This window comes from Camelina sativa, chromosome 16 (genome assembly GCF_000633955.1).
Source record: "Camelina sativa cultivar DH55 chromosome 16, Cs, whole genome shotgun sequence".
In the NCBI taxonomy this organism is placed as follows: Eukaryota; Viridiplantae; Streptophyta; class Magnoliopsida; order Brassicales; family Brassicaceae; genus Camelina; species Camelina sativa.
In genome coordinates, this window is record NC_025700.1 from 6,405,660 (window position 1) to 6,419,606 (window position 13,947).

The 13,947-nt window shown below is 39.0% G+C and overlaps 1 protein-coding gene across 3 annotated transcripts; it reads left to right on the forward strand.

Moving 5' to 3' along the window:
* LOC104750002 (aminodeoxychorismate synthase, chloroplastic) lies at positions 8,242 to 13,258 on the forward strand. Of its 3 annotated transcripts, XM_010471731.2 has the most exons (14): positions 8,242 to 8,403; positions 8,777 to 9,127; positions 9,232 to 9,363; positions 9,448 to 9,515; positions 9,660 to 9,724; positions 9,916 to 9,982; positions 10,069 to 10,329; positions 10,411 to 10,537; positions 10,700 to 11,010; positions 11,093 to 11,172; positions 11,386 to 11,488; positions 11,623 to 11,705; positions 11,818 to 12,435; positions 12,636 to 13,258. In XM_010471731.2, the coding sequence occupies exons 2-14, from the start codon at positions 8,782 to 8,784 to the stop codon at positions 13,132 to 13,134; spliced, it is 2,760 nt and encodes a 919-aa protein (XP_010470033.1). In that variant the 5' UTR covers positions 8,242 to 8,403; positions 8,777 to 8,781; the 3' UTR covers positions 13,135 to 13,258. The 3 variants fall into 3 exon arrangements, with proteins under 3 accessions (XP_010470033.1, XP_010470034.1, XP_010470035.1); XM_010471732.2 differs by lacking the exon at positions 8,777 to 9,127 and having other exon boundaries at positions 12,636 to 13,256; XM_010471733.2 differs by lacking the exons at positions 8,242 to 8,403; positions 8,777 to 9,127; positions 9,232 to 9,363; positions 9,448 to 9,515; positions 9,660 to 9,724 and adding an exon at positions 9,731 to 9,839 and having other exon boundaries at positions 12,636 to 13,256.

Genomic DNA, 13,947 nt, shown 5'->3' on the forward strand with positions numbered 1-13,947 from the left:
CATTGTGTGGCCTTCGTGGCGGGCTGTTTAGCTATAGTGCCTACTAAGGCGGTCTTTCGGGACAGATGGTCTTCGTGACGGTCCTTTGGGACGAGTGGCCTTGGTGGTGGTCCTGTTGAGGACATTTTTTTGGCCTTTGTGGCGGTCTTGTTTAGGACATTTGTTTGGCCTTGGTGGCGGTCCTGTTAGTACATTTGTTTGGCCTTTGTGGCGGTCCTATTTAGGACATTTGTTTTGCCTTTGTGGCGGTCCTGTTTAGGACATTTGTTTGGCCTTCGTGGCGGCACGTGGGGCAGTGAGATGATCCTTATGTGGTCATGGGGTATTTCAGTGAGGGGATATGTGGTTGGTAGGATATTGTGTTGTCTTACGCGAGCCACGGGAAGGGAACCTGGTTAGGAATATGACTCAGACGTGTTCAGAATTGTTTGCTCGCGACTCTTGGGGGACTTCGGTTCTCCTATTACCGCCATATTCCAAGACTTTGTGACTTTGTAATGTGGTTGGTATATCGACTTCGGATGATGATCCAAAGGCGCGCTGTAGGGTGACGACCCGAGAGACGAATATTGGATTTCTCCTTATACATTATAGCATGCGGGTTTAGGCCAGATAAGGAGCCAACATTATGGCATGCAGACTTGGGTCTGATGAAGAGCCAATAAAAACTCAAGGTTTAGGCCTATGAGACAAGGAAAGTCCAAAAGTCGAGAGCAAATAACGCCTGGAGCGTGAGTCTATCACCTAGAGGTGACCTTTCGTATATCAGTCGAAGGAGTGCGGGCCGTGGAGTCGGTACATATGAGTTCTTGGCTGAGTGTTGTTCGAGATTCGAGGACGAATCTATTTTAGTGGGAGAGAATTGTAACGCATGCGAACCAAAACTCTGCGTTTTGGGGGTGGGTGTCGATCGACACTCATGTGGTGTCGGTCGACACCAATTATTTCTGGTTCGACCAGATTGATTTAATTATCGATTTGGACTGGTTTGGTTTAGGAAAAACCATTGAACCGAGATATTTAAGTGGGAAAGCGACCTAGGTCGTGTTTTATTTTTGTCTTGGTCGCCGTTTGTTGTTTTTGAGAGAGAAAGAGGAGAAAACAGTTTCTAAGAGTTCTTGTGAGAGTTTGTGAGATTTGAAGGCATTTTTGGAGAGATCTTGCTGTGAGAGTGAAGATCCAAGGCTAGGAACATGGTGGGAAGGTTTCTATGGTGGTAGCTTCGTCCTTTGGGCTTAGATCTCTTTGTTGGCTAAGGCGAGTGCATGACCATGGCTTATCTAAGCTAAGATCTCTGTTTTTGTGATATTGTGTGTTGTTTGGTTGTTTGTGAGTTTTCGTAGCTCCTGAGGCTTGGATTCGTTCCTGGGATTGTGTGGGACGAAGAGGAGAAGTTTGGAGGCGAGATTTGGAGGTTCTGTTCGAAGGAAATCACTGCTCGACAGTGGTGTCGGTCGACACCAATGTGGTGTCGGTCGACACTAACGAGAGGACGGCTCGGGAAATTAGCGAGTGTCGGTCGACACCATGTGGAGGTGTCGGTCGACACCGTTAGGGTTTCAGGGGTGTCGAGCAGGTGTCGGTCGACACCCAAGTGGTGTTGGTCGACACCAGATGTCTAGTGTCGGTCGACACCTCTTGGTATCGGTCGACACTCTTCCGACAGTAACCGGATCGTGTCGGGTCACTTGTTCATGTTCATGGTTTGTTTTATTGTTGTTGTTTGTGGCATGAGAGATCTTATTGCTTGTGTGTATAGCCCAGTAGATGGGAGGATTGCCTCACTAAGTATTTATCAAATACTCATGCATCTCAATTTGTGTTTGTGGTGTAGGTAAAGGCAAAGTGTGATCGTGGAATCAAGGCAATGAAGAGGAAGATGTTCTACGGACTCGATTGGATGTTGTGTGGCATTACTAGGTTGCTAGAGTTGGGTCATTAGAAGCATTGCTAGGATTGCCGGTTTGGTGTTTCTTGTTGTTTGACATTGAAATGGTTAGGATTGGATATTGGTTATTCTATTATGGATTAGTATTGGTTATTTAATTGGTATTGTTATTCCGCTGTTGTTTGTGATTGTGGTTACGTGGCTGGTGGGTATGGGACCACTAGTCATAGTTATTTATATTATTATTATTTATTATTAAAAAAACGGGTCAGATCGTTTCAATATGTTTGTATTCTAAAAATATGGTTTATTTAAATTTAAATCTAAAATATGATTGATATTTAAAAATTAAAAAGACATAAGTAGAGAAAGGATGAAATAAGTAAGATAAAAACAAAAAAATATAAAAATTTACTGTAATAATCATATTTTGTACAAATTTAAAAATACTTAGAGATAAGAGTTTAAGTTTTGAAATCTATACCCTGAAATTAAGCCAAAAGGAAAGGTCATACATTGTAGGTAAGTCATCAATATTTTATATCATTTCAAAACTTTTTATTGCTGCATTTCATCCCAGCTCGAATGAAAAACAAGATAAGTAAAATGTTATACTTTGCAATTAAGCCATAAATGTAAATAAGATTTTCTATTATATAATTACATAGCTTTCTTGTATATCAGCTATAATGGCTCTTTTAAAATGGATATGTATTATTCAAATTGAAGAAAATTTGGGTATTCAAAGTCTTATATCAGCTAAAAGTTTTAAACAATGGTTCAAAGTCATATTATAAATAAGATCAATTTAAATTTGAATGAGCATGAAAATAAACTTAAGGTGAAAATTCCCATATAGTTCAAAACAAGTGGAGCCTTTCTATTATTTTTTGGATTGAATGGAACTCATAATTTTTTGTTTTTAAAACTTGACATTATTACTGTTAACAACCAATTTTGGTTTGGAAATTCCAGCCAATAGAAAAGCCATCATGAGTTGAATTGGATTGATTTCGCAGTTTGACTCATTTTGATACTATGTAAGACAACATCACATAAATATACATAATGGATTTAATATTTTAGAAACTTTTTCATCAATATGTTAAAATCTCATTACTCATTCAGTTTTATTTTGGGAAAATATAAAGATAACAAAAGAAAATTATAGATTTTGTGTTAATTTGTTTACCTAAAATTTCAGAAGAGTAAACTAAGGATTTTAATACATTATTTATACATTAAAGAATTTTTGTTATATATATATATATCATTTAATGTAATTTGTAAAGTTTATTAAGTAAAATAAACGGTATTAAGAAGAAACTTAATTTTTTAAAATATGGTATCTGACATTTTCTGAATTTTAATAAAAAAGTTATATGAAAATTAGGTTCTAGCTTGTAGACACATGGAACAACAAAGACAAAAAAAACTCTTCTATGTTATACATATAAATATATAATTCAGGGCATGGGCGGACCTAGAATATAAACATAATTAACATGGGGCATAATATATTTAACATAGAAATTTTTAATTTATAAAATGTTATATGAACATATATCAAAAGACACGTAAATGAAGCAAAATTATATAATGTGTTAACCTACAATTTGGTTATAGTAATTTGTGTAAAAAGGTAAAAAATGAATCATTAGACTAATATGAAAATCATTTATTACCTTAAAATAATAGAAAGAGACAATAATAACCTATCAACTAATTGTGAAGTATTGGCGAGAAGAGGTTAAATAAGGAAACATTTGGTGAAGTATTGATGAGAGTCTCGGCCAAACTTGCAGGCTGGAAGGGCAAATGTCTTAGTCTTGCAAGTCGCCTCACTCTGACCAAATCGGTTCTTACCTCTATTCCAGTTCATACAATGAGTGTGATTGCGTTGCCAATAGCTCTGTTAGATGCACTGGATAAAGTGTCACGGTCTTTCTTATGGGGGAGTACGAGAGAGAAGCGCAGACAACATCTTATTGCTGGGGATAAAGTTTGTTTACCAAAAAAGGATGGTGGGGTTGGTATACGGCGAGCTCGGTGTATGAACAAGGCTCTTTTGGCGAAAATTGGTTGGAGTTTGTTACATGATAAAGAGAGTTTATGGTCGAGAGTGTTGCGAAGCAAGTATAAAGTGGGAGAGATACATAACGCCGATTAGTTAAGACCAAAGTCTACATGGTCCTCGACGTGGCAGAGTGTGGGACCAGGGATCAGAGAGGTCATTTTAAAGGGTCACAGTTGGTTTACCACAAGAAAGAGAGAATGAACTGGTTACCACAAGAAAGAGAGAATGAACTGGTTAAGGATGTGTGGACGGATGGTGCGGGTTGGGGATTTGATATTGCCCTATGTTCCGGAGGAGATATGTTAGTGACTGTATTCATTAAATCTGGATAATGTAACTAGTGCTCGAGATCGTATTTCTTGGGGAGAGAGTTTTGATGGGTCCTTCTCGGTGGCATCTGCGTATAAAGTTATTACTCAGGGGAGTGTACCTGCGACTAATATGGAAAAGTTCTGGTCTAGTGTGTGGAGATTAGTGGCTCCAGAACGGGTCCAAACCTTCTTATGGTTAGTAGGACACTAGGTGATTATGACTAATGAGGAGAGGTTTCGTCGTCACATGGAGAGTCACCAAATTGTCAGGTCTGCAATGGTGGGATTGAGACAATTCTCCATGATTTACGAGATTGTGGGGCGATGGCGGGTCTTTGGCAGCAATTGGTGTCTACTGCTAAGCGTACTCGGTTCTTTACTTCTACTCTGTTGGAATGGTTGTATGAAAACTTAACTGCAGGTTACCAGGTCGGGGTAACTCATGGTCAACGCTGTTTGGTATGACAGTTTGGTGGGGTTGGAAATGGCGTTGTGGTAATGTTTTTGGTAGCATAGGCAAGTGTCGGGATCGAGTTAAATTTGTTAAGAATCTTGCTGGTGATCCAATTACCACAAGAAAGAGAGAATGAACTGGTTAAGGATGTGTGGACGGATGGTGCGGGTTGGGGATTTGATATTGCCCTATGTTCCTGAGGAGATATGTCAGTGACTGTATTCGTTAAATCTGGATAATGTAACTAGTGCTCGAGATCGTATTTCTTGGGGAGGGAGTTTTGATGGGTCCTTCTCGGTGGCATCTGCGTATAAAGTTATTACTCAGGGGAGTGTACCTGCGACTAATATGGAAAAGTTCTGGTCTAGTGTGTGGAGATTAGTGTCTCCAGAACGGGTCCAAACCTTCTTATGGTTAGTAGGACACTAGGTGATTATGACTAATGAGGAGAGGTTTCGTCGTCACATGGAGAGTCACCAAATTGTCAGGTCTGCAATGGTGGGATTGAGACAATTCTCCATGATTTACGAGATTGTGGGGCGATGGCGGGTCTTTGGCAGCAATTGGTGTCTGCTGCTAAGCGTACTCGGTTCTTTACTTCTACTCTGTTGGAATGGTTGTATGAAAACTTAACTGCAGGTTACCAGGTCGGGGTAACTCATGGTCAACGCTGTTTGGTATGACAGTTTGGTGGGGTTGGAAATGGCGTTGTGGTAATGTTTTTGGTAGCATAGGCAAGTGTCGGGATCGAGTTAAATTTGTTAAGAATCTTGCTGGTGATCCAATTACCACAAGAAAGAGAGAATGAACTGGTTAAGGATGTGTGGACGGATGGTGCGGGTTGGGGATTTGATATTGCCCTATGTTCCTGAGGAGATATGTCAGTGACTGTATTCGTTAAATCTGGATAATGTAACTAGTGCTCGAGATCGTATTTCTTGGGGAGGGAGTTTTGATGGGTCCTTCTCGGTGGCATCTGCGTATAAAGTTATTACTCAGGGGAGTGTACCTGCGACTAATATGGAAAAGTTCTGGTCTAGTGTGTGGAGATTAGTGTCTCCAGAACGGGTCCAAACCTTCTTATGGTTAGTAGGACACTAGGTGATTATGACTAATGAGGAGAGGTTTCGTCGTCACATGGAGAGTCACCAAATTGTCAGGTCTGCAATGGTGGGATTGAGACAATTCTCCATGATTTACGAGATTGTGGGGCGATGGCGGGTCTTTGGCAGCAATTGGTGTCTGCTGCTAAGCGTACTCGGTTCTTTACTTCTACTCTGTTGGAATGGTTGTATGAAAACTTAACTGCAGGTTACCAGGTCGGGGTAACTCATGGTCAACGCTGTTTGGTATGACAGTTTGGTGGGGTTGGAAATGGCGTTGTGGTAATGTTTTTGGTAGCATAGGCAAGTGTCGGGATCGAGTTAAATTTGTTAAGAATCTTGCTGGTGATCCAATTACCACAAGAAAGAGAGAATGAACTGGTTAAGGATGTGTGGACGGATGGTGCGGGTTGGGGATTTGATATTGCCCTATGTTCCTGAGGAGATATGTCAGTGACTGTATTCGTTAAATCTGGATAATGTAACTAGTGCTCGAGATCGTATTTCTTGGGGAGGGAGTTTTGATGGGTCCTTCTCGGTGGCATCTGCGTATAAAGTTATTACTCAGGGGAGTGTACCTGCGACTAATATGGAAAAGTTCTGGTCTAGTGTGTGGAGATTAGTGTCTCCAGAACGGGTCCAAACCTTCTTATGGTTAGTAGGACACTAGGTGATTATGACTAATGAGGAGAGGTTTCGTCGTCACATGGAGAGTCACCAAATTGTCAGGTCTGCAATGGTGGGATTGAGACAATTCTCCATGATTTACGAGATTGTGGGGCGATGGCGGGTCTTTGGCAGCAATTGGTGTCTGCTGCTAAGCGTACTCGGTTCTTTACTTCTACTCTGTTGGAATGGTTGTATGAAAACTTAACTGCAGGTTACCAGGTCGGGGTAACTCATGGTCAACGCTGTTTGGTATGACAGTTTGGTGGGGTTGGAAATGGCGTTGTGGTAATGTTTTTGGTAGCATAGGCAAGTGTCGGGATCGAGTTAAATTTGTTAAAAATCTTGCTAAAGAGGTTGGTGGTCGAACAGAGGAAGGGGTGTCTCGCATCACCTCCGGTGCGAGTAGACCAATTGATTACTTGGACTGCTCCTCCAGTTGGTTGGATGAAGATGAATACAGATGGGGCCTCATGGGGTAACCCGAGTATGGCAACGGCTGGTGGTGGACTACAGGATAGTTCAGGAGAGTGGTTGGGTGGTTTTGCTCTCCGGATAGGGATTTGTTCGGCTCCGTTGGCTGAGCTGTGGGGTGTCTGGCCTTAGCATTGAGTGGGCGAAGCGAGTGACCAGGCTTGAATTGGAGGTTGATTTGCGTGAGGTGTTTAGTTTTCTCGAAACAGGGATTAGTGAGGTTCATTCTTTGTTTTTCCTGGTACGCTTGTGCCATGATTTCATATCTAGGAACTGGTCTGTCCGTATTTTACATACATATAGGGAGACAAACCGTATGGCTGATGGTTTGACAAACTATGCTTTCTCGCTGGAGTTAGGTTTTCACGCGTTTGAAGTAATTCCAAGTTGTCTTATTTCTTTATTGTCGGACGATGGTAATGGCGTCTGTTCCACGCCGTGTTTGGATTTAAATTTTTGCTTTAATAAATTAAGGGAGACTTTGTCTTACCAAAAAAAATTGGAAATTATCAAATCTTTATATGGAAATTATCAAATCTTTGTATGGGACATGTGCTCCAGTACCCTTCTACCTACGTCCGCCCCTGATTGAGGGAGTAGTTAGGAATTTTTCTAGCATAAGTTTGTACGGGAAAAATTATTTGAGTTTAATTTAATAGATATACTTTTAGGCACATGAGCAATATTAATGAAAACTTAATTATTAATTGTTTAAATATGATGTTATTTTGAAAATTTTCTTATATTTTTCTTTAAACAGTTTTAAAACTAGGTTATATCTTGTAGACATATCGACAAATAAATACCAAAACTCTTATTTGTTTTATACATAGAACTTAGGGAATAATTATGATATTTTATATTTAAAACTTTTTGTATTGGAAAAAACCATTTGAATTTAATTTAGTGGATAGACAGACTATTGAACAATACATTAATTATTTATATATATCTTTTGGGAAGTGTATTATTACTCCAGTGTGTATAGTTATTTATGATTAGTTTATTGTTATTATTTTTTAATCTTTTTACATACCAACAAAATATTCTGGATACTGGATAGGGCCATGATAAAATCATGGATGTCTATTTATTCTAAATTAAATTATTTTAAAATCTTTGAACAGTTTCTTCCAATAATTGATTTTTTTTTTGGGTAGAATTTCTTCCAATAATTGATTTCTATAATTGATACATTTTTTTATTGTAAAACGTTTAAAGTTTATTTCTATTTTTATTTTTCTTCCTTTCGTTATAAAAAGCCATTTTGTTTTTCTTCCTCCCTCACCATTGATTCCCCTCTCTCTCTCTCTCTCTCTCTCTCTCTCTCTCTCTCAGAGCAAAGCAATAGCACAAAAGCTTCTTCCAGTTTCTTCCTTTATACGATTCAAGCTTGTGCGAAATCTTCTTCTCGTTTCGTTTCGTTAAACGTAAGTTTTTTTTTTTTCCGTTTCGTTTTCATTTCCCCTCCCCCTATCTAGCTCTTCGTTTCCTCCAGATGCTTGTGTTTGATTTCTTAGATCGTTCGGAGTAGAGGAAGTAGTGAGATTGAATCAGACCTTATGCTTCTCGTAATTTTTGATGTATTGTTATAGGTTTTGGATTTGGGAATTGATACTGATGTTTAGGAAAATGAGTACTTTTGAAGTTGATTTATGTGAGCTATGAACCCTAATTTTTTTGCTCTGTGGTATATAGTTTTAACACTCTCGGAACCATTTGTGATAATGTGTATTTTGAGTATAAAGTTCCAAAAGATTGTTTAAAAGAAACCTCTGTGTGTGTCCCCCTTTTGGTTTACAGGAGCTATGAACATGAATTTTTCGTTTTGTTCAACATCTTTTGAGATTTCATATGCTGCTAGTGACAATGTTCTGAGGTTTCCAGTAGCAAGACGGTTGTTGTTTTCTCCTAACTTCGATGAGAAATGGAAGAGAAATTACATTAGTTTGCCTTGTCTTCGTGGTAGTACGGGGAAAGTTTTGGGGTCAAGCCGGTTTGTGCCGGGACAATTGGAAGATTCTTCGATTGTTAAGAAGAGTTTACAGAGAAGAGAACCTGTTGAGAAGCTTGGTGTTGTGAGGACTTTGTTAATTGATAATTATGATAGTTATACATTCAATATTTATCAGGCTTTGAGTACTATTAATGGAGGTAGCTTCTTTAGTTTTGTTTTTGTTGTCTTTCTCTTTGTCAATATCTATAGATGGATTCAATGTTTTATTCAAACTCTTTTGTTTTTTTGGTATCCTGTGTAGTGCCTCCTGTGGTTATTCGAAATGATGAGTGGACGTGGGAAGAAGCTTACCATTACTTATATGAAGATGTTGCTTTTGATAATATTGTAATATCACCTGGTCCTGGCTCACCCATGTGCCCAGCTGATATAGGTATCATCCAGTTAATCTAGTTTTTTTACTGAACATTTGCACCTTTGTTTGTGTTTTTTCTCAAACTTTTGATTTGCTCTGAAGGAATATGTCTTCGTCTTTTGCGTGAGTGTCGTGATATTCCAATTCTAGGTGTCTGCCTTGGCCACCAGGTAATATTATCTTCATTAAGATGGCAGCACTTCATTTGTTAATTGTTTTCTGCGTGTTCAGTTTTAGTGGCTACAAACATGAAAATGAGGTAGTTTATCTCTCTCTATGGTTCTTTCTGTAAAAAATAAAACATGTTTTGGCAGGCATTGGGATATGTCCATGGAGCTCAAGTAGTCCATGCCCCGGAACCAGTCCATGGACGGTTGAGGTATTGACAAATGTGATTAGTATGCCGGACTTTTTCAAATGCTCTCTCTGTGCCTTTTAATAATCCCTCTCTTATCATGGATTCAATTTTTGTCTACTGAAACAAGTGTAAAGATGTTGGTATTGTGGTCATTTTTCATTTCTCAGTGTCTGTTAGATATTTTTCTCATGATTTCCATCTTCTTCTTGTAGTGGGATTGAACATGATGGGAACATATTGTTTTCTGATATTCCATCTGGGAGAAACTCTGATTTCAAGGCAGGTCATCTACTTTTTATACATGCAATATTCATTGATCTCTCTAGATACAGAGTAAAAATTGTGTTGCGGGCTCAACTCTGCAGGTCGTTAGATATCATTCACTGATTATAGATAAGGAATCACTACCAAAGGAACTTGTACCAATAGCATGGACGATTTATGATGACACTGGTTCTTTCTCTGAGAAGAACACTGGAAGCCCACTGGGAAACGGATCTGTCATCCCTGTTTCAGAAAAGTTGGAAAATCGAAGTCATTGGCCTACGTCCCATGTTGATGGAAAACAAAATAGACACATTCTCATGGGGATCATGCATTCTTCACTTCCCCATTATGGTTTACAGGTTTGATGATTATTAGAGATCATATTCGTACTAAATTTTCCTCCATTCGTCGGCTGATTTTGACATGCATTTTGCTTTTAGTTTCATCCAGAGAGTATTGCTACTACCTATGGAAGTCAATTATTCAAAAATTTCAAAGACATAACTGTGGATTATTGGAGTCGCTCTAAATCTCCATCCTTGCTTCGAAGAAACATAAATGACACTGGTGAGCTCCTTTAAGTTTAATGGTTCCATTATAAATAGATTGTCATTTCTGCTTCTCTCTTCCCTTGTCCCAATCTATGACTTAGTTTCGTTCTAGTACCCTGTGGTGTAACTTTATGGTTAACTGTCTTGGAGCTTCTCCTGAATAATAAATATTTTTTAGCAAACATGCAGGTGACTGGTGCTACTCAATTCCTGAAGGAACTTTCCAGAAATAGATTTAGAGGAAATGGTTCTAGTTATTATGAGAACCCTAAGAAGTCTCTGTTTGTTGCCAAGACAAATGGTGTAGACGTCTTCGATCTGGCGGATTTATCATATTCAAAACCTCATGTAAAATTGCTGAGGTTGAAATGGAAGAAGCATGAACGTCTTGCACATAAACTTGGTGGAGCAAGAAATATATTCATAGAACTCTTTGGCAAGAATAGAGGGAATGATACTTTTTGGCTGGATACTTCTTCTAGTGACAAGGTTGGTAGTCTATTTTCTCACCATAGTTGCTGACTGATATCTTCTATTTTATTCTAAAGAATAATGCTTCCCATTGTTCCAGGCTAGAGGGCGATTCTCTTTCATGGGAGGTAAAGGTGGATCTCTATGGAAGCAAATGACATTTAGTTTATCTGATCAAAGGTTTTACGCATGACCTACTCTTTCTCTATACGACAAAGGTTTATGTTCTTTTTTTTTAACTTGAGCGCCATAACCCTTCTTCCTGCACATTTTCTTAACCGTACATATGTGCTTGGGTCATCGTGAGACTATATTGATATGGCTAATACAATCTACACAGTGATACATCATATGATGGGACTGAAACATTGAACTTCTGACTTGTTTTTTCAGCGAGATTACATCTAAACATGCGGGACATCTTCTGATTGAAGATTCCCAGGGCTCGACTGAGAAACGATTCTTGGAAGAAGGCTTTCTTGATTTTCTACGTAAGGTATAAAGAAAGACTTAACTCAGTATGGAACTATGGATGTCAAAGCTTATCTCTCCTTTCTAGAGTGGAATGAAATAGATTATAGAATAGTAAAATTGGGACTCATGGGTGGATGTCAACTGTTTTTTTTCCAGGAGCTTGCATCTATCTCTTATGATGAGAAGGACTTCACAGGGTTGCCTTTTGACTTTTGTGGTGGCTACGTAGGTTGTATTGGGTATGTGTTTAATTATCTTTACCGTGAATCTCTCTTGCAAGCTTTTTCCATTGTACAATAATGTTAGAAGACTTCTGGAATGATTGTTTGATTAACCTTATCTCTGGTGCAGGTATGATATTAAAGTGGAATGTGGAATGCCAATTAATCTTCACAAATCCAAGGCTCCAGATGCATGTTTTTTCTTTGAAGATAATGTTGTCGCCATTGATCATCATCTTGATGACGTTTATGTATTATCTCTTTACGAAGAGGGAACCACAGAAAGCTCTTTCCTGAATGATACTGAAGAGAAGCTCACTAACCTGAGAGTTTCGTCCACAGGAAAGTGGAAGGATCAAACACTTCCTGCTATAGATTCATCCCAATGTAAAGAAAGGTTTATCCCTGACAAATCCAAAGAGCAGTATATAAATGATGTTGAGAGCTGTATGGCGTACATCAAAGACGGGGAGAGCTACGAGCTTTGTCTCACTACTCAGAACAGAAGGAAACTAGGCAATGCTGATTCTTTGGGGATTTATCTCCACCTGAGAGAAAGGAATCCAGCACCATATGCAGCCTTTCTCAACTTCTCAAATGCAAATCTGTCTATATGCTGTTCGTCCCCTGAAAGGTTTCTTAAGCTGGACAGAAATGGAATGCTAGAAGCAAAGCCGATTAAGGGTACTGTAGCTCGTGGCTCCACACCTGAAGAAGATGAACTTCTTAAATTGCAATTAAAACTCAGGTACTTCAAAAACACATTTTCCCATATCTCGGATAATTTTAGAATGGTTGGTCTTATATATTTTGGTTTTACCATAACCAAGTTCTGCCCGTAAAGTATGTGCCGTATTACATCTTCGACGAGCTTAAGTCTTGGTTTCTGAATTATCCTACATCAATGCTACTTTAACATTGTTCATTTCTTTCTCTGTTTTGTAACAGTGAGAAGAATCAAGCCGAGAATCTGATGATTGTTGACCTTCTAAGGAATGATCTCGGTCGTGTCTGTGAGCCAGGCTCAGTCCATGTACCTAACCTAATGGACGTGGAATCATACACAACAGTACACACTATGGTGAGCACAATCCGTGGACTGAAAAAACCAGATATAAGTCCAGTCGAATGTGTAAGAGCAGCATACCCTGGCGGTTCAATGACCGGTGCACCAAAACTAAGATCCGTTGAGATTCTTGATTCTCTAGAAAACTGTTCGAGAGGCCTTTACTCTGGCTCAATTGGGTATTTCTCATATAATGGTACATTTGATCTCAATATTGTGATAAGAACAGTTGTGATACATGAAGATGAAGCTACCATTGGAGCAGGAGGAGCAATAGTTGCATTATCAAACCCAGAAGATGAGTTTGAGGAGATGATTCTTAAGACTAGAGCTCCTGCTAATGCAGTCTTGGAGTTTTGTAATGATCCGAGGAGACAATAGTCTTGTGTGTCTCCTCAAAGTTCAAAACAATTGTTTTTGGTGTGTGTGTGTGTATGTGGCTTAAAAACAGGTATCATTTGTTATTTTTATAAAAAAATTTTATTGCCATTAGGAGTTGATTTGGCTCAAAAATTTTTTTTTGTATGAAAGTTAAATTATATTCACCAAAAAAACAGCAGTCCAAAGAAGTTTTTACAACTCAAAACAACGTTTTAAAATCGAAAGTATTAAGAGCGTGAAGTAGTAGAAAGAGGATGAGTTTGAAACCAAAGTTGAAAACCATCCTCATAGCCAGAGGTGGTTATCAGTGTGAGTAAACGATTGCGGATATTCTTGTCGATAAAGCGGCAGAGGGAGAATGATGGAGTAGGAGCTTCGCCGTGCCTTTGAGCATTACGTTCCCGCCAAATGCTATGTATAGTAGACTGAAAGACATAGCGCAGGACAAAGAGTTGAAGCCTTGGAGTAGAAGAGTCAACAAGCATAGGACCCAAAGTTGCCCAGGAAGTGGTGAACCGAACCCCCAACAATCTCTGAACCAAAGCTGACCACACGCTTGAAGAGTAGGAGCAGGAGAAAAATAGATGTTCTCTCGTTTCCCCATAACCCTGATAGAGAACACAAGCTCCATTTGCAGCAGTGTTCCACTGAACCAATTTATCACCAGTAGAGAGTCTATTATGGAAAGCAAACCAAGCGATAAAGGAGAATTTAGGTGTTGAGTGGGTAAACCAAATGCCTGCAGACCAATCACAGGGCGCATTTGGTTGCCGTATCAAACACCAGGTATCATAGGATAAAAATTTATTCTTA

What these genes read in the sequence shown, in the direction of transcription:
- LOC104750002 (XM_010471731.2), top strand. Translation starts at nt 8,782, where the DNA reads ATGAACATGAATTTTTCGTTTTGTTCAACATCTTTTGAGATTTCATAT. An exon ending in TTTGAGTACTATTAATGGAG is followed by an intron (nt 9,128 to 9,231) that starts GTAGCTTCTTTA and finishes TATCCTGTGTAG; the next exon opens with TGCCTCCTGTGGTTATTCGA. An exon ending in GGAGAAACTCTGATTTCAAG is followed by an intron (nt 9,983 to 10,068) that starts GCAGGTCATCTA and finishes TCAACTCTGCAG; the next exon opens with GTCGTTAGATATCATTCACT.